At 50.9% G+C, this 24,585-nt stretch overlaps 1 protein-coding gene across 1 annotated transcript in view; it reads left to right on the top strand.

The window, feature by feature from the left end:
- Nucleotides 1–9,476: 9,476 nt before the first annotated feature.
- The window catches only part of LOC135995534 (olfactory receptor 14J1-like), a gene marked incomplete at its 5' end in the record, with an annotated part of 29,038 nt that continues 13,929 nt past the window's right edge, over nt 9,477–24,585 (top strand). Inside the window, one exon of the mRNA XM_065646912.1 lies at nt 9,477–10,238. Within this exon, the coding sequence (XP_065502984.1) occupies nt 9,477–10,238 (762 nt within the window). The remainder of the gene's footprint in view (nt 10,239–24,585) is intronic.

Here is a 24,585-nt window from a genome sequence, read left to right as displayed (position 1 = left end):
TTGGCCCTTTGGTTAATGAAACACATCCAGGTTTCCTGATCATCAGAGAGACCTTCACCTTGTTTTTCCTGATGTGTCATCTCCGCCTCCATTTTCCTTCTCTAACCAGACGCTGGGGTCAGTTCCTCAGTAGTGTTCCTCAGTGGGACCCATTAACATTATAAGAAACTTTGGAGTTTGAATCTGACTTGGACTTCTTGAGAGGTTTCTTCAACTTCCTCCAGGGTCTGAGGTTCATGGACTCAGCACCAAAGCCACCAGAGGGGTCATTAAAGCGCCTTGGGCTGCTCCTGTGCTGCTGAGCTGGGCTGGGCTCCTGGGACAGAGGGAGCTCTTGGCAAGCGGCAGCGCTGCAGAGAGACAGCTCTGCCCAGGAGCAGCTCCTCTGCAAAGCGCAGCAGGGCTGAGGGCTCTGCCTGGGGATCTCAGGGAGACGGGCAAGGCAGAGAGACCTTGAAGGTGGTCAGGACTGGGAGGATGACTGAGAGCTCACTGGAGAAGAAATCTTTGCAGCCCTTGCCATGGTAAGTCTCTGGGTGCAGGGCAATGCAGCTGGAACTCATGGAGTCAACTCCAAAAACTGGCACAGCCACAGCTGGTGGGATCTATAAGGACGGGGATTTTGTCAGGCAATTTCAAACAGCTGTGAAGCCGGGTGAGCACCCAGGGCTGCCCAGGGCTGTCCTGCAGAGCAGGGTCCCTGCACCCCAGGGCTGTGCCGGGGCAGGGACTCTGCCGCCTGCCAGGGTCAGCGCTCAGCCTGCCCGGGGAGATCCCCATGACACTGTGGGGAGAAGCTGTGGGAGGAAGGAGCGACCCCTATGAGGGCAGGAAGGGAGCTTGTGCTGTGGAGAGGGAGTTGTGTGATTCAGGGCTGCTCACAGCTCCAGATCACCCCCAGGACTTTTTCCAAGTAGATGCCTCAAGGAGAAGATCAATGCAATGATTACCAGACAGATAAGAAGCCTTCCTGAGCCTTTCTTTTCAGTTTCCTATCCCAAGGGTTCAGAGGTGCAGAAAAGGATAAAATGAAAATGAACCCTCATGCTTAAAGAAGTCACTGAGACTCCTGAACTGCAACTCTGAGTGATGAGTTCATCTCCCAGGAGGCTCACAACATCCCTTCACCACTCCTCTGGCTGTGGGCAGCACCTGCATCACCTTTGCTGGACCCCTCAGCTTTAGTCTGACCTGTCCTGTTTTCCAAGCTGCAAACAGGAAGATGCCCCCAGGCAGTGCCCTGCAACAGGCAGGGGATCTGTAGGGCCAGGGTGAGGGCACAGAGGGAGGGATGGTCTGTGAGTGCTGACACGGAAAAGACATGGACAGGGAAACACCTCCCAGGAGGAAAATCTCCCTGCAGCAAGGATATGATCTGGGAAGGAGAGGAAAATGAAAACAGAAATGTTGTAGGAGGGAGAATGCGGGAAACTCTGTACGAAGCCCTCCAATGCAGATCCCTCCTGTGAGCAGCCCCCTCACCTCCTCTCCCACCCAGAAAAGCCTCTGCCCTCAGGGCCGGGGGCTCCAAGGCATGAAGCAGCTCCTGTGCAGCCAGAGCTCCAGTTCCCTCTGCAGAGCACAGGGGCTGAGAGCAGCTGCCCGGCAATGCTGGTGTGTGGGAGGTGGCTGCACAGCTGGGGAAGGGTGACGCTGTCTGAGTGCCCGGCTGCCTCTGCCCTGGCCTCTCTCACACCCACCCTCACCGCATTTTCCTTCTTGCTCCACTGCTCTGGGTCACTGCTGTTGTGATCTTGTTCTTGCTGTCAGGCTCTCTGGGGATGGGAGTTTCAGCTGCACAGTCACAGCCTGATCTTGTGGGTCCTTTCCTGCAGGTGTGTCCATGGGAACACGTGTCCCAGCTTTCCTCTGCCTTGTGGGGCTGTGGGCAATGCAGTCTGTGGGGCTGGGGAATGAGCTGAGTCTCCCCCAATTAAATGCCATCATTAGGACCCTTGACTGTCTCCTTGAGGTTTTCAATCAAAGCTGTGATCATCCCTCCAGGATGCAAATCTGTCATACAGCATCCTTGTGTTATCTGAAAGTGCCATGAAGAAACACAGACATGCTGTGACAGAGAAAATGCTGTTGGGTTTGTGAAATGAGCCGTGTGTGTCCTAGGCTAAATGTGGGGTGCTGACACATTGGGAAAGGGTGAGACATTGTGGTCAGAGGTGGATCCCTCTGCTCTCTGCAGTGCCTGGTGGATTTTCAGGGTACCACGGGAGTGTGATCAGACTCCATCTCAGAAAGGTGACAGAGGGACAGAGCAGCTCCCCTCACTCTGTACAAAACCTTCAGGTGCCCTCTGGTCATGCAGGTCTCGCAGCAGAAGTGCTGAAGTTTTCTGTCACCCAAGAACACTCCCCAGGGGAGTTGGGGGGCAGATGTAAAAAACATAGAACTCTTAAACTGCCTTGCCACCTCCCATTCCATAGCACTGACACTGCAGATGCTGACAGGCCATTCTGCATTGGCAGTGGTTTCATCTGAGAAAGCTGAACGCCAGGACCGATCCCTGCCCCTACTCGGTTCTCCAGGGTTGGATTGATTTATCAAGAGCCCATGGGCAGAGGACTTGCTCTTCATTGCATCGAACAAGGCTCTGGCCATGGAGCTGAAGGTATATGCCCTGGAAAAAGAAAAGGGTCTGTGTCTGTGACAGGTGGAGATTCTATGCAAAAAGCGTTTCACTGTATTTGAACAAGTCTCACCTAACTTGTCACAGTCTTTTCTGTCGCGATTGAGAGACGGGGACGCAGCTTGATGCAAGCAAGATGTCCGATTTATTGAACTAACACACATACATTTATACGTTCTAAGTTAAGCGTGTCTTAAGGTGATTGGCTAATCACTCTAACACATGCGCAAGACTAGCAAGACTACTTAAACAAAGTTTGTTGATTAGGAGATGTTCCCGCGACTATCAGTCGCCACCTGTGGTCACGTGTTGTTCTTTGTCCTAGGGCATAGGCGTTTGCTGATAACCACAAGTTCTTTGTTCCTGGGCCTTGTCCGGGCATGTTGTGTTCCATGTCAACACTCGATTAGCATACAGGCCTCAGGCCCAGGCAACAGCTCTCGCTAACCCACATCTCCCCCTTTCTGTTTTAATTGAACATTTTGGCTATCCCAAGGTCGATGACCAACTAACTCAAGAACATCTTCTCTAACTAACATTTCCATAAACGAATCGCCAACTTGCGCCAGGGACAGACAAAAGTCCGTAACCCCAGTGCGATTTGCCCATGTAAGCCATACATTAGTACGGGGGTCAACTTGGTGCAATTCAAATCCCATGCTGACATATGTAAATACCCATAGGGCAACCACAACTATTCCCTTGCCCATCTCCGTAGCTTCTTATTCCTTCTTCGCTCGCACTCCTTCTTTGTTTGTTCCCACTTTTCTGGGGCGACTATCCAAATTTGAGGTATCTTGATATCCTTACCACATTCTATTTTGGAAAATCGGATATTGCCTAATTTTTGGATTACAATTCCCACCCAGTCTACCGTATGATAATCAGGTCGCGGTACTCCCTCAGGAGGGGTCTGTGGTAGAGTAAATTCTGTTTCCCTTTCTATTGTCAATAATGTATCTAATAATATATCTACTTTTTGCCACTCTTTTTCAAGACAACCGTGACACCAACGTTCCACCGTGTGGCGGTTCAGCCACTGTGATTTACCACAGTTAGCACAAATCCTGCAGATTCATGGATAACAATTTGTACACTGGGGGCATTTAAGCTCCCATTTAGTAGCTTCTAAAACAGAGTTCATTCGAGGGCGGTGTCCTCTTCACCGGGCGTAGAATCTGGATTCAAGATGTCGTCAGAGGGCTGCTGCTGTAGTGCCTCTCGAAAGGGCCTCACATTTTTCGCTGGGATCCAACGGGGGCCTCTTTCTGTGGAGACACAAGCATAGCCTCTACCCCATGTAACGAGGGGATAGGGTCCCATTACTTTACCTGTTTCAGGGTCCCGAATTAGTACCGGTGGCTTGATTCTGGGTTCCAAGAGGGTGTTTGTGCTAAAATGTCGAACTATGGGAGGATTACTGTCCAACAGAGAACAATTCAAAAAATTAAAGACATATAGGGCTTTCTGTAATCGCTCTTCTGGAGTAGCAGTCCCTACTACTCCCCCTTTTTGTTTTTGTAACAAACACTTGAGGGATTGGTGCGAGCGCTCTATTAGGGATTGGCCTGTGGGGGAGTGAGGAATGCCGGTGGTGTGTGAGATTCCCCAAGAATTTAAGAAGGAATTTATTGATGAAGAGACATAGGCAGGGCCATTGTCAGTTTTAATCTGTGAGGGTATTCCTAAAGTGGCAAAGGCTCGCGTCAGGTGCCTTTGAACATCTCGCGCTCTTTCTCCTGTATGACAAGAGGCAAACAATGCACCCGAAAAGGTGTCGATAGAAGAATGTATATACTTCAAACGACCAAATTCAGGAAAATGCGTAACATCTGTTTGCCAAAGCTGCAGACTCTGTAACCCTCTTGGGTTAACTCCTCCGGCAACGGATGTAAAAGAATGTCTTTGGCAATCAGGACACACAGCAACAATATTTTTTGCCTGCTGCGTGGTGAGGTTAAATTGTCGTTTTAAACCTCCAGCATTTTGATGAAAAAAGGAATGGCTAAGTCGAGCTTGTGCTACACGATCGGGTAATACCTGCACGGGTAGCGTAAGCATATCAGCCTGTCGGTTTCCCTCGGCCATAAACCCAGGTAAAGAGGTATGGGATCTAATATGCATAATAAAATAGGAATGATGGCGAGAATCTAAGAGAAAGACAAGCTCCTGTAGCAAGGTAAACAAGACTGCATGAGAAACATCACGGAGCACTGAGGCTTCTGCTCGTTGAACAATTCCTGCAACATAAGCAGAATCAGTAATTACATTGAGAGGGATAGACCATTTCCGGAAGGCGCGAACCACGGCTGACAATTCTGCTATTTGAGGAGAGCCCTGTACAGTTTCTACATCAGAGTCCCAATGTCCAGACTTATCGTCCCACCAAAGGATAACGGACTTGTGGGTTCTACCCGATCCATCTGTGAAAACAGTAAAGGCCTGTAGAGGCTGATCGCTTCTTTTTGGCATCGGCAGAAGGTGAAAATCAGCGTGTAACAGTTTATGAGAAGGTGGATGCGAAGTAAGTTGGCCCGTATAATTGACTAGAGCTGTCCCTAATGCGTCCGATTGTTGTAATAGCCATTGCAAATAAACAGCTGTTACTGGTAGACAGATAAGGGTAAAGTCTGTTCCTGCTAAAGTCAACAGTCTTTGTCGAGCTTTGACGACAAGGGATGCAAACATTTCATGCTGTGTCGAAATAGTTTTTGTGGCTTGGTTGGGTAAAAAAATCCATTCAATAATCAGCAAAGGGTCCGGTTTCTGGCTATCCCACTGAAAGATCAGTGCATGAGGTTGCCGTGAAGGATTCAAAATGATGAGTTGAAAAGGTAACTCAGGTGCCCATCGATGCGCTTGTCTGTTGGTAATTGCTATGGCAACTTTCTGTAGGGCATTAACAGCCTCAGGATTAAGGTTCCGTGGGGCACAGAGATCTGAGCCTCCTTTGAGCATTTCAAATAATGGGCTTAGGTCTGCATTAGTAATGCCAAGCAAGGGTCTAACCCAATTGATTGTTCCTAGCAGTTTTTGTACATCATGTAAGTTTTTTACCTCCGTGGCTATTTGTAAAGGCTGAGGAACCACAGTTTGAGCTCGTATGCGCCACCCTAAGTACTTCCATGGTGGCGTCCGTTGTACTTTTTCTGGGGCAATACAAAGGTTTGCCGATTTAATGGCAACCATGACAAGGGCTACGGCTTCCTCCATGACTTCATGGTGTTCTGCTGCCACTAGAATGTCGTCCATATAATGATACAGTAAGACATGGCGCATCATGGTTCTAATTGGACTAAGTATCTTAGCTACATACCACTGACATATTGTGGGACTGTTTTTCATTCCTTGTGGCAGCACAACCCAGTGGTACCTTTGTAATGGGGCTTGCATGTTGACGCTTGGTACAGAAAAGGCAAATTTAGGGGCATCATCTGGATGCAAGGGAATATTAAAAAAGCAATCTCTAAGGTCAATGACCGTTAAATGCCAATCACGAGGAATCATAGTAGGTGATGGAAGTCCTGGTTGTAGGGCTCCCATGCTTTCCATAGCATCATTAATTTTCCGGAGGTCATGGAGCAGGCGCCACTTGCCAGTGTGTTTTTTGATAACAAAAACCGGCGAATTCCAGGGGCTGTTAGAAGACACAATATGTCCCTTCGATAGTTGTTCTGCAACTAGTTCTTGGAGGGCGTGAAGTTTTTCTATAGGTATGGGCCATTGATCGACCCAAACAGGGGTTTCAGTTTTCCAGATTAATTTTAGGGTCTCACGCCCCTCAATGGCCCCACCTAAAAATGTGCCTGGGTAGTTTGAAGAGACATACCGCATTGGGATAACACGTCACGCCCCCACAGAACCATGGGGACAGGTAAAACAAACGGTTTGACAGATGCTGTCTGGCCGCTTGCATCCTGTATCTGAATTAGTTCTAAGCTCTGTCGACTAGCTCCATATCCCCCTATCCCAGCTAACGCTTGGGAAACATCTGCTAGGGGCCATTGGGGTGGCCATTTGGCTTGAGAAATGACAGTAACATCCGCACCCGTGTCAATAATTCCGCACAGTACAACCCGTTGATTCCCACGAATAAGAGTACATCGACATGTGGGGCGTTTCTGCGTGATAGATTGGACCCATAAAATCTGCGGTTCTCCTGTGGAGCCAAAAGCTCCTTGCCTCTGTGGCATTAACTGGTCACTAGGCAGAGAATTATCAACTTTGGGCATTAAAACTAGTTGTGCAATCCGACTTCCCTTTGGTATAATACAAGGAGGAAACGGAGTCCAAGCCATGATTTTAATCTCTTGAGAACTGTCAGCATCTATTACCCCAGGTAATACAAAAAGTCCTGATAGCGTCGTAGACGACCTTCCTAACAACAATGCCTGCGTTGCGGGTGGTAAAGGGCCGACAATACCCGTGGGCAACAGATGGACTGAGGAATCAAGTAGCGTTACTGCATAGGAGGTTGCCAGGTCCAAGCCGGCACTTCCTGCTGTTGCTGGGCAGAGGTCGGCAACGCTACTGCCCCCCCCACTGCGCCCGCGGGGGGGCCATCTGCAGAACTTGTGTCTGCACGCGCTGCGGTCCCGCGCTCTGCGACCGGTTTCCCTGTATCGGACGTCCCTGAGAATCATACTTGGACCTGCATTGATTAGCATAATGCTGTCCCTTCTGGCATTTAGGGCAGATCCCGGGTACTTGGGAACGCCTCCAAGCACTCGTAGCAAGGCAATCTTTCTTAAGGTGGCCCGGCTTCTCACAGCCATAACAGTTTCGGGGCGGTGGAGTGGGGTTAACTGGCCCACGCATGGCCGCGAACGCAGCAGCCATAACCTCAAATTTATGGTCCATGGTGCCGATCCTGTTACAGGCTTCCACCATCTCGATTAGGGTAGGATTCTGATTCGGGAGAGACCTTAAGAGTTTTTTGCAGTCAGCGTTAGCATTTTCTACGGCTAACTTAAGGAGTAGAATTTCTCGGGCTTCCGTATTATCAATCTGTCTTTCTAGGGCTTGTTTTAATCTATCTATAAACTGCATATACGGTTCACGAGGTTCTTGGGTTATAGTAGTAAATGCTTTCTGGGGTCTGCCTGAATCAGGAACTTTCAGCAGAGCCCTTTTCGCTTCCTCTCGGAGTGCTTCTAAAGCTTCTCGAGGGATATCCCTAGCTTGAGCGACAGGGTCCGAAAACCGTCCCGTCCCTGTAAGATGTTCTATGGTCAACGCAGCTAAAGCAGCATTAGCATGCCCCGTATACCCCAGCAAAATTGTTTGCAATCCTGTTCTCCATTGAGATTCCCACATCGTATACTGAGTCGGAGTCAATAACAACCGCGCAAGAGACTTCAGATCGTGTGGGGTCATAACATATGTGTCAAATACCGAAGACAAAAGACTCGCAAAATAGGGAGAGGATAGCCCGTGCTCGGTAACAGTACGGCGTAACTCTTTGATAACCGAGAAAGAGAGTGCTTCCCATTGGGCCCCCCCCCCCCCCGCCCCGATATATTACAGGGGCGACTATAGTTCTCGCTACTTCCAGCTCTCCTTCCTTCAACGCCTGGCGCTTAATTTCTCCCCAAACATCATGAGGGTCAGGGGGAAATAAGTCAGTCTCCTTCTCGGGGTCGATAGGCCCCAGATCAAAGGGATAGGTTACGGGACAGGCAGAGAGTAACTGGGAAAGCGCTGATTCTTCCTCGCAGGAGCCCCGTTGCATTTGCTCCTATGCTTTCACAGTCTCAAAAAGAGTTCTCCATCTAGGGAGCATACGTTGCGACTCTTCGTCCCCCGCCGTAGCCGCATCCCATAACTTAACCCCTACATCGTCCCAAAGCTCACGTGTAAAAATCGAAGAGGCAGTTACTGTGGGAATTTTCACCTGCACCCACTTGAGCATTAACTTAAGATCCTGCCCTGAGAGGGTCTTCTTCCCATGCTTTTTAAGCAACGCTTTCATTAGCTCATAAACATCTCTCTCAGGGGAAGACGCTTGATTCCCCATTTCTTTAGTTTCCAACGCTTTCATAAGTTCATAAACGTCTCTCTCAGGGGAAGACGCTTGATTCCCCATTTTTTTAGTTTCCCACAGCTCACCTCTCGTTCCAGACGGAGGGATTAAGTAGCCGGCCGGCTTATCCTGCTTCCTTTCAGCAGCTCATTCAACGTCCTGCGGGACTCGCGACCTGCCACCAGATAGGCGGTTCTTCATTCCTCGGCGGTCTCACCGTAGGCGATCACGTCGGGGTCACCAATTTGTCGCGATTGAGAGACGGGGACGCAGCTTGATGCAAGCAAGATGTCCGATTTATTGAACTAACACACATACATTTATACGTTCTAAGTTAAGCGTGTCTTAAGGTGATTGGCTAATCACTCTAACACATGCGCAAGACTAGCAAGACTACTTAAACAAAGTTTGTTGATTAGGAGATGTTCCCGTGACTATCAGTCGCCACCTGTGGTCACGTGTTGTTCTTTGTCCTAGGGCATAGGCGTTTGCTGATAACCACAAGTTCTTTGTTCCTGGGCCTTGTCCGGGCATGTTGTGTTCCATGTCAACACTCGATTAGCATACAGGCCTCAGGCCCAGGCAACAGCTCTCGCTAACCCACACTTTTCCTCCTGTGACACAGCCCCATGTAAGAGAAAGCAAATGTCCAATGGGAGCTCCATCACTCAGTTCCTCCTCCTGGCGTTCTCAGACACACGGGACCTGCAGCTCTTGCACTTCTGGCTCTTCCTGGGCATCTACCTGGCTGCCCTCCTGGGCAACGGCCTCATCATCACCACCATAGCCTGTGACCAGCACCTCCACACCCCCATGTACTTCTTCCTCTTCATCCTCTCCCTCCTTGACCTGGGCTCCATCTCCACCACTGTCCCCAAGTTCTTGGCCAATTCCCTCTGGGACACCAGCGCCATTTCATATACAGGATGTGCTGCCCAGCTCTTTTTTTTTCTTTTCTGTGCTAAAGCAGAATATTTTCTTCTCACGGTCATGGCCTATGACCGCTACGTTGCCATCTGCAAACCCCTGCACTACGGGACCCTCCTGGGCAGCAGAGCTTGTGTCCACATGGCAGCAGCTGCCTGGGCCACTGGGTTTCTCTATTCTTTGCTGCACACGGTCAGTACATTTTCACTGCCACTGTGCAAGGGCAATGCCCTGGACCAGTTCTTCTGTGAAATCCCCCAGATCCTCAAGCTCTCCTGCTCTCGCTCCAACCTCTGGGAATTTGGGCTTATTGTCTTTAGTGCCTGTTTACTTTCTGTGTGTTTCATTTTCATTGTGCTGTCCTATGTGCAGATCTTCAGGGCCGTGCTGAGGATCCCCTCTGAGCAGGGACGGCACAAAGCCTTTTCCACGTGCCTCCCTCACCTTGCCGTGGTCTCCCTGTTTGTCAGCACTGCCATATTTGCCTACCTGAAGCCCCCGTCCATCTCCTCCCCATCCCTGGATCTGGTGGTGTCTGTTCTGTACTCTTTGGTGCCTCCAGCAGTGAACCCCCTCATCTACAGCATGAGGAACCAGGAGCTCAAGGATGCCCTGAGGAAACTGATGACTGGATTATTTTCTGAAGCAGTAAACTGCCCATCATCTTCTGCATAACATTTACAGTGTACATTGTTGCAAGCCCAGCCCGTTTTCTGTATTTTATGTTGCCGCTTGTGGTTTTTCACTTGATAATATTGTCATCCCCTTTCCAATTCACTGTCTTCTTTGTTTACTGAGGGGCTGTGTAAATGAGCAGCTTTGCTGTATCTGTGTTTAAACAAATTAAAAGGCCTCACAGACTCTAGTTTTTACTGAGATCCTTTCACCAAGTTGTGTTTGGAGCTGCAGGGACAGTTCCTGTGCATGGGTGGAGGGGAAAAGAGTCCAGCCTGGCAGCCCTGCCAGGGAGCACCAGCGCTTGGCCTTCCAGAGCTGTTCTCGTTCCACTCCCACACTCTCCTTCTCACCCCTTGTGTTGGTGCAAGGCCTGAGTGCTCTGGCAGCCTGGTCACCGTCCTGCTGTGTGTGAGTCCTGTGAGCGCAGGCAGGGACAGGCAATGGGCACTGCTGTGACAGAGCTGGCCTCAGAACAGCCTTTCCACGAGAAAGGTGAAAGGCCTAGGTCTGCATTCAAACTTTTTCTCAAGGAAATTCTGAGAAAGTGGCCTGAAGATCAAAACACCAGGGCACAGCTGAACAGTGTGTGTGTGCAGGGCTGGGCACACAGCAGTGTCCTCTCACAGCCAGGCCTCCTGCCAGAGACCTGCAGGACCAGCAGAGCAGGGTCTGGGCTGTGCCATGTGCACTGGACCCCCAATGCAATCTGCCCCAATCATCATGGACCAATCCCTCACAACCTCCATCTCCAGCACTGGCCTCTCACCCCAGCTCAGAGAGGTTCTTTCTCCCTCCATGGAAAGACACTGAATGAGTAGGTCAGAAGTCCATCTTTGCATTGTACAAATGAGATGTGAGAATGAATGTCATGTACATGAGGCGAGATGAACCCAAGTAAGCACAAATGGTGTCAGATATTCTGGGGGTACCATTTTGCACCTGGGACACGGCAACCCTGGCTGTACAGACAGACTGGGGAATGAGATCCTGGAGAGCAACTTTGCGGAGAGGGATCTGGGGGTTCTGATCGACAGCAAGTCGAACATGAGCCACCAGTGTCCCTGGAGCCAAGAGGGACCCGTGTCCTGGTGCATCCAGCACAGCACGGCCAGCCGGGCAGGGAGGGGATTGTCCCGCTCTGCTCTGCGCTGGGGCGGCCTCACCTGGAGCATTCACTGTGTGCAGGGCTGGGGACACAGGATAAACAGGAGATAAAGCTACTGGAGAGTGTCCAGAAGAGGCTACGAACTCAGGGAAGGGTTTGGAGGGGGAGGCATATGAGGAGCAGCTGAAGTCACTGGGTTTGTTCAGCTTGGAGGAGACTGAGATCTCTTGGCGGTCTACATCTTCCTCACAAGAGGAGCTGGAGGGGCAGGAACAGAACTCTTCTCCTTAGTGACCAATGACAGAACCTGAGGGAATGGCAGGACGATGTGCCAGGGGAGGGTCAGTTGGAAATGAGGAAAAGGTTCTTCACCCAGAGGGTGCTGGACACTGGAACAGGCTCCCCAGGGAGGTGTCACGGCCCCAACCTGACAGTGTTCAAGAAGAGACTGGACAACGTCCTCAGACACACGGTGTGAACTGTGGGGTTGTCCTGTGCAGGGACAGGAGTTGGAACCGATGATCCTGTGGGTCCTTCCACCTCAAGAAATGATTCTATGGCTTTTTTAGCTTTCTATTTGGTATTTTCTTTTTAATTATCATAGGTATAATTTTTACTACTACATATTTTCATTTCAATTTTTTAATTTCATTTTTAAATTTTTCATCTATTTTTTTGTTAATTCCAATTTTAAACTGTTTTTAACTCAACGCACGAGTGTTCTCTACTGTTTCCCTTCCGGTTCTCTCCCCTGTCCCGCTGCAGGAAGTGAGCGAGCGGCTGCGTGGGGCTCAGTTACCGGCTGGGGTTCAACACGACGGTCCTTTCTCCAGCCCTTGTTCCACCCCATGGGCGTCAGGCTCAGGTCCCACACGATCCAATACGTCCTCACCAACCAGTGCTCCCCTGCCCACCCTTTGATGTCACACACACACAGTTGCCCTCAGCCCACGGGCCGCCCTGTGAAACGTCCATGAAATGTCACAACTCCCCGTTGAGCTCATGGAGTCCGTGGCTTTGGGCTCCGTCTGTTCCGCGGCCACTCCGGACAGCACAGGTGTCTGTTCCGTGGGGTCACGGGCACCAAACCCAGCTCGGGTGGGAACCAAGAGGGTCCCCTCGTGTTCAGGGCCCAAAGCGCCACCTGCAGCATCTGCCCGTCCTTTTGAGTGCCCAGAGCCTCCTTCTTGGGGCCCAAATCCTCATGTTCGGGGTCCCAACGTGTCTTTTATCACCCACGGCCTCTGATCAGGGCCCACAGTTTCATGTTTGGGTGGAGCTCGTTGCCTGGCAACAGCCAACCGGAAGTCTATGGGGAGTCAGGGGACCCAGGACAGCCAATGGCATTTGAGGAGGCGGGGCAAGTCATGTGATTGATAGGTAACCAGCCAATCCAGCTTTGAGGCCTGCAGGAAAGGTGGCGAGAGCTGACCGAGCTGGGCAGCGTTCAGGGGCGGGCCGTGCTGGCTGCACCAATCACAGCTGGCGGGAGTGCAGCACCCTGATGATTGACAAGTGGTCTGACCCATCACCTGATAGGAGGAGTCCGGGAAAAATCCCAACGAGCCAATCACAGGAAACATCACCTCAGGGGAGGAGACTGACAGCCCTCCCGCCCAATGGCGGCGCAGCCCAGGCTGAGGAGGCGGCGGCTCTGCGGGCGGCCAGGCTGAGCTTTGCCGTGGCGCCCGTGGAGCTGCCCCAAGGCTGAGCAGCCCCTGGCCCAGCCCTGGGGCCCTTTTTCCTGCAACTGGGGCCCTGGGGATGTTGTTGCTGCATCTGGCTCAGGTGTGCGTGGGCTGCTCTGGCCTTGTTCTCCTGGGCGGGGGGAAATGGTACCGAAAAGTCGGCAAAAAGGTTCTTTAACACGGTTTGGAAAGTGGTAAAAGCAGCACTTTTGTTACAGCGCCGGACACTCACAAGATTGCTGCTCTGATCGAGCGTGTGTGTGATTCTCACTTCTTGGTATTTCTTACATACACCTCTTGCATATTCATTTGTTTCTCCAGCTTAGTTAATGCATCAAACATAAATTATTTCCATAACCCCGCCATAACTTTGCTGAAGTCCATCCTTGGTACTCGAGAGTCTTCATCAGGGTCTCTGGTGTCCCCGGTTTCTCCCCAGCTGCTGCCCCCCCGGTGTCGGCTTCTTGACCTGATTGCTTGATTGTGCATTTTCCCCTCTTGCTGTCTTTTTGTCCTTTTTTTTCTTTCCTTTCTGTTCTGTTCCTGGTCCCATCTTTTCTCACCGTATCCCCCTGTCCAGCTGCTGCCCCTTCTTTCCTCTCTCTCTTGCTCTGTTTTTCCTCTCTCCATCTCTCTGTCCCACTGCCCACCACAGTTGTTTATTCCTTCAGTGCTGTCCCGCCCCCTGTTCCTTTGCCCTTTCTCTGTCACTCCATCCCAGTCCCGGTGTATTTTTCATTTGTTTTTTCATCTCAGTCCTGAACCATTACTACTTTTTTCTTCTTCCACCCCTTTGTCCTGCTCCCTGCCCCTGTCTTTGTCTCTCCTTCCCTTTGTTCTGCTGCCCATCTCATTTTCCCTTCCTGCTCCAGCTCTCTGTCCTGCTCCCTGCCCCTCTCATTCCCTCTCTGTTTCTCTGCCCTTCTCCCTGTCTGTCCCCTGCTCTGTTTTGCTGTCCTGCTCCCTCTGTAGTTTTTCCACTCTCTCTGTCACTCTCTCCTGCTCCCTGTCACTTTCATTTCTCACTCCATCTCTGTCCTGCAGCCCAGAGCTGCTTTTTGGTCTCCATCTCTGCCCTGCTGCCCAGCCCAGACCTTTTTACCTCTATCTGTGCCCTGCTGCCTGTCTCTTCTTTTTGTCTTTCCCTTTGTGCTGCCTCCCTGATCCTTTTTTCTCTGTCTGTGTTGCCCTGTCCTCCTCCCTGTCTTTGTGTTTCTCTGACAATCCATTTCCTCCTCCCGTTCCTTCTCTCTTTGTCTCCCTGTCCCATGTCCCTCTTCATCTCTTTTTCTCTCTTCTATCTTTCTCTCTGTTCCTGCTGATTGTTTCTCCATGTATATCCTGTTCCCTGCCCCTTTTATCCTCTCACTGTCCCTCTGTCCTGCTGCCTGTCCCCATCTTTTCTGTCTTTATTCTTGCCCCGCTGCCTGTCCCATTGCTTCTGGCAATCGACCCCTGTCCAGCTGGCTCTGCCTTTTATTTTTTGTCTCTTCCTCTTTGCTGCTTCTCAGCCCTCCTTTCCTCTTCCTCCAGCTCACTGTGGGTTTTCTCCCTTTGTCAGTCACTTCATCCCCATCTGACCTTCCCTTTATTTCTCAGTCCCTTTGTTCTGGTCTCTCTCCTTTTCTCCATCTGTACATCCCCCTCCCTGTCCCTGTCTTTCTCTACCCAACTTTCCTTCTTCTCCTTCCCATCCCCTTGTCCTTCTGTCCTGCTCCTCCACCCTCCTCTTTCTTCCTCCCTGTCTCATTGTGGCTCCTCGTCCCTATTTCTCTTGATCTCTCCATCTCTCCAGCCTTTTCCCTGTGTGTTTCTTTCTCTCTGGGCTCCTCTATCTTCTCTCTTGTCTGATTTGTCTCTTTCTAGTCCTCTGTCCTTCTCCCCAGCAGCTTCAACTGAATGACCAGGTGTCGCTGTGCTCTGGTATTTGCTGAGCACTGCCCTGGGGAAGATCTGTGTCTGTAGGGCTGGGGATCATTTAGGAGCTGGTCTCCTCCTGCAGACGGCAGAGCCGGGTGTAGTTGTGGCAGAGGTTGTTCTCAGCTGCTGCTCTGTGCAGCTTGGGGAAAGAGCCGGCTGGGTCCTTCTTTTGAAGGAAGGTTTCTTGTTCTGCACTCACTGCTCCTCGGGACCCTGCACAGGAGCCGTGTCGGGGTCTGCAGGGACTGGTGGGACCTGCTGTGATTCCTTGTGAATGTGAACTGAACGTGTCCTGGTGTCCTCCAATGAAACCAGACTGACTGTGGATGTTTTCCTTACCAGCTCCAGTGTCAACCTGTTTGCTCAGCGCTAAACAACAAGAGACCTTGTGCTGTTTTCCAGATGTCAGTGGCTGCAAATCAGCTGAGAACATCATTGCCTTAGGTAACGGGGCAGGTGGTCTGTGATCAGGGCTGTGGACTTGCATGGCGCTGCTTTCCTGAATGTTTTCTGGTCTTGCCACTTCAAAGCCCTGCCATTTCCTGGAAATTTTAAGATGACATTTCTTATTCTGAGGTTCAGACTGGAGTTGGACTTAATGTTGAGTGGCTGATATAATGGGCTCCATAAAATAAGAACAAGAATCTTGCTTTTTTGTGTTTTTTTTTTTTTTCTCACACCATCTGAACTTCAGTAAGCAAGAGGAAGAGTGGTTGACAGAGTCTGTTTTCTGAGAGTAACATGTTCCTGTACCTTTCCAATCTTTCTATGGTGCAGGATTTCTGCCCTTGCAGAGAGGACTGCAAAACCCGCTGCTGTCAGGTTGGACTTTGCCTCCCAATGTGGCGCAGCCTCTTCCACTGTGACACCACCCACTGCCGCTGATGTCACAAAGCAGCATCAGCGCTGAGGTCGGCACAGCAGGGTATAAAAGCAGGGATCTCCCTGCGCCTTTGTCACTCTCGATCTTGAGATCGCAGAGCTTTTGGTTCACTCGTGAGCAAGTCAGATGCTTGTTACCTGCACCTCAGCAGGTACCAAGAGGCAGACGGAAAAGGTTGAAGGTCTGAACAGGTATGTTTGAAAAATCCTCCTCCCCTTTGCCCAGGTGTGTTTTCCACCTCATCAGCTTGTGCCCTACAAGTGCCCCCACTGACAGAGTCTGTAATGGGCCAGACTCCATGGGAAGCACAGAAAGCCTGATTCACGTTCTTGTCTTTTTCCACTGCCCCAGGACTCCCTGCTGTGTGTTCTCGAGGGGTCATTCCAGTAAGAAAGAGAGGAACCCACTGTAGGACATGGATGCCAACTGAGAAGCTTTTTCAAGTCAACAGTGCAATATTCCTCCCAACACTGCCTGATGATTCTGCTCATGTTTGAATTTCCAGGGGCTGCTGTCATTCATTCAAGGACTTCTCCATCCCTCCGGAATGACAAAGCCAAAGTCTTCCTGTACTCCATGCCGGTGATGGATTACATGAGGTCCCCTGAGCTTGTTCTTGAGGTAGGAGCACCAAGAAGCAGTAAAACAGAGGTCAGGAGGATGAACCACACACGCTGCTCTAGAGTTGCCTTCCCCCTGTCTTTGCTCCTCAAAGCTTCTTCTCCTGCCTCCATCTCGCATGGACCTGCTCTCCTCCTGTGTCTCCCTGCTGAGTATTTCCTGTCCCAGAGTGCCCCAGGTTCTCGGTGGGAGCTTCTACCAGGCCAGGCTGCTCCTGCAGTCTGTGTCTGCCCAGTCGCTGTGCAAACTGTCAGCACGGCACAGAAGGAGAATGGCAGAGGTACCTGCAGAGCTCTGGGAGAGACCCAGGGCAACCTTCTCCATGTCAATGTAGTTTCTTCTTCTTCGTTCAGCCGGAAAATCATCCTGGAAACTGCTGGCCCTTCCCAGGAAGTCAAGGACAGGTCTTCATCAAGCTGTCTGAGCCAGTGATTCCCAGAGCAGTCAGCATGGACCATGTTTCAGGGACAGCGTTCCATGGAGAAAGTATCTCCGGAGCTCCAAAGGACTTTGCTGTCTACGTAAGTGATTTCTCTGGAGTGGGGGGCAGGGGCTTGCACAGCATTTCTAAGCAGGGGGTGAAGATAGGTCTAAGAGTGGAGTGGCCTGAAGGTTCCTCCTGGCTCTCAGAACAAACAGGCTCCTTGGAGTCGCTCCCTTCCTGTTGTATTCCTCTTTTATTCAATGGACCACTCGAAAGGAAGCTTCTGGGGCAAGATGCTACTCCAGGAGACATAGGGAAAAGGAGCTGGACGGTGCATGGTCCTAGACCTTCTTGGCTTCCAATGCCAGTGGCATTTGTGATCCTCAGGTTACCTCCCTCTCACTGGGAGTGTCTGCTCCTTTTCTGACTGGCAGCTTGGACTCGTTGAGTAGGCAAGTGTGCCGTGCTGCCCACCTGCAGCTTCTCGTCTTTTCCTTGTGCTCATGGTCCTTGGACTACGTAGCTTAAATAAGCCTGTGCTTCATCGACTGAAGTTCAGTCTTGCCATGGTTCACCAGATGCTCTTGTTTCCTCCACCCCTGTCCTTCTGTAGGGCTTCAAGGAAGAACACGAGGAGCAGGGAACATTCCTGGGACAGTTCACCTTCCTGGCACCACTTAATCCCAGTCAGACCTTCCAGCTGAAGGTATGGGGACAAAGAGGGGGGAGAACTGTAGGAGAGGAGGAGAAATGCGGCTGGATGGGGAGAGGCTTCCCTGCCAAAGGGCTACAGGCAGCCCTGTCCTTGAACGTGTGCCACGCTGGCCTTTCTTCTGATTTAACTTCCTGGTGGCACATGGCTGGACTGCCGCTCTTCTTCTCTTTCATTTTGGCTTTAAACTTCAGCACTTAGAAGTGCCACAGTTGAAACTAGAATCAGCTTGACTGTCTGGACCCCAAGTACACACAAGAGGCCACATCCCGTAGGATGCACGACTGCTGGTCTGCCAGTTAAAGACCAGAAATACTGGGCTTCCTGAGGATTCTGTTGGTGCCGGCAGTGAGCAGTGACAGGGAGGCCATTCTGTTTCCTTGGCTTTCTAGAGAAGACAATGAGGCATTTTCCTGACACCACCACTGGGTCTTCTGACTGTGGAAGCCTGTGCCCCAAAGCAGGCGAGAACTTTCCAGCATATTTGCTGAGGCATCTGGGTGCTGCTTCTTCCTTTACTAGTTCTCGTGGCCCAATGAGCTAGAGCAGGACAAGAACATCTTGCCCACGACAGGTCCAAAGCCCTCGCGGGGCAGCTGGAAGGAAGCTGTTGAACGAGGCCGTCGCTGCGGCACTTCTGTCAGTGGTCACGTACCAGAGAGGAAAAGGCAACTCATTTCTTCTTGTCGTTTCAGAACGAGCTCCCTGGGGTCGTGAATTACATCCAGCTGCAAGTGCTGAGCAACTGGGGCCACCCGGACCACACCTGCCTGTATCGGTTCAGGGTGCACGGTGATCCGCCCAAAGACGGGGGAGAGGGGCCAGTTTCATCTATCCATAAATTCCATTAATGTTCACCAAGTCGAGTACCAGTCTGCTTTGCCTGTGACGCTGACTGGTCCTCCCTGAGCTAACTGCAGCTCCCCATCCTTCTCTGAACCCATCAGCTTATGGGAGACTTCAGGAGTCCACAGCAAGATTTTCCTTATTAGGGAAAACAGGAAAACTCAGTCACAAATCTGCAGAATGCCTGACATCCACATGCTTGCTGCCTCCACAGGAACATCAGCAAGGCCCTGCCTGTACACCAAAGATTAAATTAATGGACAGTTTTCCTGTGCAGGAAGCAACTAAGGATCAATGGAACCATCCGTTGTTACCTGTTTTCACAAGAGGCAGATGCTGCTTCAGCATCCATCTTTCAGTGTGTTGCCAATGAAAAAATGGAAGTGTGTTTTTTTGTAAGGAGGAAACCTTAACTGGAAAGGTGGTTCATGGCTCATTTGCCTCCCTGTGCCTATAATCGAATTAATAGCTCAGGAACCGTTACAGAGTGATTAGCAAAGCAATCCCAGGACACTTCAGAGATCCCATAACCACATGAGTCTGCCTTTCCTTTTGACCCCGAGTTCCCCAAGCCCCAAGGCAGGAGCAGGCAGGGCAGTCATGAGCTTGGGTGGCACCAGGGAGGAGAGAGGAGCAACAGCGCTTGGCACCCAGGGCTGGCAACAGCAATTTGTGCTCTGAGCTGGGGCTTAGTCCATGTGCAAGCCCAGCACTGATCCAGATACCAAACTGAGGGTGTCAGTTCATCCCCGCTGCCACACACACGCTGCACCTTCTCCCATCGCCTCCTCCTGATGAGCTGTTTTCCAGCCCCTTCCACCTCAGCCCAGCTCAGACACCTGCACTCTGCCCCAGGGCTGACTGGGGCTGGTGACCCTCAGGGCAGCAGCAGGAACCGCTCTGACCCTGGTTGTGGGGCTGTCCCTGGGCTGAGCCCTCGGGCCCAGGGCTGCTGAACTGGGCCATGGTGGGGCCCAGGGGTGCCGAGGTCGACAGGTCCCCCCAGCCTGTCTGTGCTGGAGACACCTGCTCCTGCAGCAGCCCTGGTCCTGGACCTGAACCTGCTCCATCCTCATCCAGAAGTACACGTTTGTTTGGCATTTTCTTAAAACTGAAGATCATTCAGGTAGAGGGAGAGCATGTTCAGAAGTTTGAGTAGTTTGGGGACAGAGGCCAGTTGGGGGCCAGGGCCCTCAGGGGTGGGGGCTGTTTCTGCCCCGTGCCCTTGGCCTGGCGCTCACAGCTGGGAAGGGACTTTCCAAAGTTCTGCTGGAAGGAGCCAGATGTGCCCACCCCCGGGTCAGCCTCAGGGTCTGCTGCCAACCTGCCTTCAGATCATCTCTCCATAGAATCATAGGATCGCTTTGGTTGGAAGAGACCATCAGGTTCATGGAGTCCAAACATAACCCAACTCTAGCACTAACCCATGTCCCTAATGACCTCCAGTCTAAACCTCCCCTGGCACAAGTGGAGGCCTTTTCCTCTTGTCCTCTCACTTGCTCCTTGGGAGAAGAGACCAACACCCTCCATGCTCCAACCTCCTTTCAGGCAGTTGTAGACAGCGATCAGGTCTCCCCTCAGCCTCCTGTTCTCCAGGCTGAACCCACCACTTCCCTCAGCCGCTCCTCATCACACTTGTGCTCCGGCCCCTCAGCAACTTTGTCGCCTCCTCTGCACTCTCTCTAGTGCCTCAATGTTCTTCTTCTGATGAGGGGCCCAAAACTGAACACAGGATTCAAGCTGCGGCCTTACCAGCGCCGAGCACAGTGGCAACAATAGAGTGTGGCTGATGTTCTCTCTTGACCACACTCCCTTCCCCACTAAGGAAAGGGAAAAGGAGGAAAAGGGAGAGAGACTTACAAGTTGGATAGATTTAAAAAACAAAACGAGACAAAAATTAAAACTTTCCTCATAATACTAATAATGAGACAAATAAGGCACAATATACAAAACCAATATTGTATTGCCCAGAGTAGCCAAAATGCTGCCACAGGGGCTGGTGTCACAGCAGAGGCTGCAGCGAAGACATCAGGAAGTCCTGGACTGGACTCGGCAGTGCACAGGAACTGGATTCAGGGATGCAAGGACTGGAACCAGGATCAGGGTTGCAGGCAGGATGACAGGCAGGCTCCTCTTGAGATGCCGGCCATGGACCAAGAGCCTGAGACCCTTGTGATCTCCCAGCATTAAACTGTGCATGACGTGGATGGCATGGAACAACTCAGTTTTCAATTGGCGTCACTCGTTCTGTCCACCCCTCCCTGCAAGTACAACCCCCTCGCTTATGGGACATAAGAGATTCACCAGTGATGTTGGCTGCTATGGCAATAAGATCTAGTCCTAGGCCTTTTCTGCATACCAGCCCTACTGTTAGCTCAGTAAAACTGTCAATATTGGCCGTTGTCAGCTCTGGAGCAGACCGTGTTTGAAAAACATGCATCCAACTGCAGAAATATGCAGTTACTTAGAAGAGCTTAAGCTGAAAGGAAAATTCACCAAAAGAGAATTAGTCTTGTTTTAACCAAAAGCAGGACAGCCCCCATCACAGTCTGCACCTTCCTCAGAGAGGCAGCAGAGGTGAGGGGCCAATGTCCTGTCTCGGGTGACCAGTGAGAACAGGACAGGTGGAAATGGAATGAGGCTGCGTCAGGGGACGTTCAGACTGGACATTAGGAGAAAGTTCTTCACTGGAGGGTGGTCGGTCACTGGAACAGGCTCCCCAGGGAAGTGGTCACGGCTCCCAGCCTGTCAGAGGTCAAGGAGTGTCTGGACGATGCTCTTTGTCTTGTGGTTTAATGTTACATGGTTGTGCGAGCAGCAGGGAGCTGGACTCATTGATCCTTATGGGGATCTTCTAACTCGAGATATTCTATGATTCTGTGGTCTTCAAGCTCAGGAATATTTCATCCCAGACCCGTTTGTGTGTGTGTTTGTTTCTTTCTGGGCTAACTGGGGAGATGAGGAGATGTCTGGGAGGGATCTAAACCTTATGTGTGTCATATGGATGAATATTTTCCTCTAACACAGTCAAGAGTACAGAGAGACATGGCGGGGTTGGGGAGGTGAGGAGCAGGTTCTCCATACAGTGATGGACCTCAAGCAGACTGCTGCTCCTTCCTGTCCACACCTCCTCAGGGGACACTCTGCAGCAGTATCAATGGGAGAATTCTCCTGTCACTTCTTCTAAGTGCTCTTTCTGTACCTTCCTCCTTCACTACACCCTTTAAACTTATCTAATTAAGCGTACAAGTCTTGAAGACCAGATGTACATGATGGAAGCAACAGGGCTCTATCAGTCTTGTGTGATAACTGCCAGTCCCAGGCAGATACCTCAGGTACCCTGGGGCCTCTGGAGGTTTGCACTGGGGGCTTATGGTCAGACCATGGAGCTCTGCCTGAAAACATGAGAACTGCTCTCAGTTCTTTTTAAAAAACAGACAAACAATACAAACCCACAACTTACTCATCAGGTGAAACGATTCAATATTTTAAATAAAATGTCCATGAATTTCTGTCCTGCCAAAATATGGATTTTTATAACATGTATGAATTGAAGGAAAAGAAATATTGTAGTTACCCTGTGCTTGTATTTCCAGAACTCTGCCTATGAGAGTGTGTATTTAATCCCCCTGAACATCCAGGTGTTTCTACCTGTCCTTATTCAACCCACCATGTCTGCAGTCATGTCTTCAGAAGCCTATCTGGACATTTGCACTTTCCACTGTTCTCCAGAGGTTCTTCTCCTCTCACTCTTTGCTCATTCAGATCCCTCTCACCTCTCTCCCTGCTTTGAGCTTCAGGCAGGTAAAGCTGAATTGTCTTTCAGCCATTGCTCTCATACTCCCTGTAGGCAACTCTTCAATTGTGGTGATGGACCTCACTGGAAGTTGCTTAAACTAATGATAGAGTAGAGTTTATTCTTCATTATGTTCAGTTGTGTTTTCTTTCTCATTATCTTTTTTGCTTTTGCCAATTAAAAAAGCCTCTTTGTGCCTATTTAAATCCAGATCTCTAAGGAAAGCATGAAGTAATTCGTGCAGAGAAGCTGTAACAATCAGGTGCAAACTTGAGTGGAGAATCTGATGTAAAGAAAAGTGATGTAACTGCCAGGGGGCCAATGAGCAAAACAGGGAGGCTGGAGAGGTGAGGAGCAGGGATGTCCATCCCATGTCTGGCCTCAAGGGACTGCTTCTCCCACCTGTCCAACTTCCTCAGGAGACACTCTGCACCAGTATCCATGGGAGAATTCTTCTCTCACTTCTTCCTAGTGCTCATTCAAAATGTCCTCTTTACCTACCTCCCTGAAACCTCTCTAATGAGTTCTATAGTACTTCAATACTTGAAGAAAGTGATGGAAGAGACATGGCTTCTGAGGGCTTGGAGAATTTTAGTGAGCCCATGGAGTATGTGAGGCTGAGTCCATGAAGCTCAGTTACTGAGGAGAGACTCAACAAAGCTCTCGAGAAGCCAAAGGCAAAAGCAAACCCCCAAGTTCCTTGAAGCATTAATGGGCCCCACTGAGGGCTGTTCCTGACAAAGCCTCCCCAGGGACTCGTTAGAGCAGATAATTGGAGGCTGTGAGGACAGGTGGCTGTGCAGGTGGCTCTGATGCTCAGAAACCCCTTGGTTTGCTTTTTGAAGCAGAAAGGAGAAGCCATGACCTCCAGGCAATGGGAAGGGGGATCCTGCCCCTCACACACGGCTCAGGGCTCTTGCTGGGACCGTGGGATGTGGGTGTGCAAGGCCGAGGGAAGGACAACACTAGTACAACAACCTCCAGCTTCCCCATGGGGCTGCAAGGAGGCAACGAGGCCCCAGTGCCATGGGGATAACATGTCTTCTCCTGGGCCTCAGTGGCAGAGACAACTGCCATGGCCAAGGAGACAGACACCTGAGTTCTCTTGGTGCCTTCCAGCCTTGCCAGCACCCTTTGCCATCTCCACCACAGGCTGTTCTACACGGTTTTACACCTGCCCCTCTTTTCCCGCAGGGTGCAGACACCCATCTCCCTTCCCCACCTGCTCTCACCCCAGCATTTCTGTTCCTTCCCTGATGTGTCTGCACCCTCACTGGCTGTTCTTTGGAACACAAAGCCATGGGCTGATCCAGCTCCCTCTGGGTGACCTCTTGCACCACGGCACTGCCCTTCCAGGGACATTTCCTCCTCCTGATAACCAGTCACCATTTCCCTATCTGTACTTGGTGGCTTTTTTTTTCTCTGCTGCTTTTTCCCACTACTTGAGAAAGCTTTACCACCTCAGAAACTGCCCATCAAGCAGGGAACCCAACCTGTTAGTCTTCTTGTGGTCTTGCACTTGACCAGAGAGAAGTCACCTCACCATGATCTTCTAAATCCCAGCACTGCTGCTGGCCTTTCAGCTTCTCTGACGGACACGACCATATTCCTGCTGCTGTCCCGTCATGAACTCACGTGGGATGGACATGACAGCCCGTCTCCAAGGCCTCTTCCTGGGTAGGGCCTGTGGCTACTTAGGCCGAGGTTCTTTCCCAGCCATGTCCCTGCTGCTGGGCTGTCACCTCCAGAGACAGAAATGCCCTTCACAGCCACACGCTTCTGACTGGATTATGAGTGTCTGAGACCCAACTGACCTTCAAAATACCACACCCATCCATCCCCCTCCTTAGCCCCCAGGACCTGACCAAGACTGAAGCGTGTTCTACACAGTCCTGCACCTGCCCCTCTTTCCCTGCAGGCTGTAGACACCCATCTCGCTTCCTTGCCTTGCTTGAAGAGAGCCCTTGTCTCACTCATCTTGTCTCACTGTCCTGCTCAAGGCCGGGTGAACCAGGGGAGGTTGTTCAAGGCCTCCACCCACCTTGGCATCACCCTCAAAAGAGCTAAAATCACATTCTACAGGAGGACGTGTCCAATCCCCTTCCCAGGGACAGAGGCAGGCTGACTAACCTGCAATTCTCCCAATGCTTCTTCTTGCCTTTCTTGAACATGGCTTTGATGTCTGCCTTTTCCAAAGACCCCAGAACCTTTCTAATTACCCTGATTCTTATGAGAGCACAATCCAGAATCACGGGCAAGGGTGATGTAGCAGACAACAGCACTTGCAGTGAGCCTGTCCAAGGCAGCTGGGATCATTCTCAC

The sequence above is a fragment of the Caloenas nicobarica genome, chromosome 17 (genome assembly GCF_036013445.1).
Source record: "Caloenas nicobarica isolate bCalNic1 chromosome 17, bCalNic1.hap1, whole genome shotgun sequence".
Classification (NCBI taxonomy): Eukaryota; Metazoa; Chordata; class Aves; order Columbiformes; family Columbidae; genus Caloenas; species Caloenas nicobarica.
Note: the sequence above shows the minus strand (reverse complement) of the source record. Positions and strands in the feature narration are given on the sequence as shown.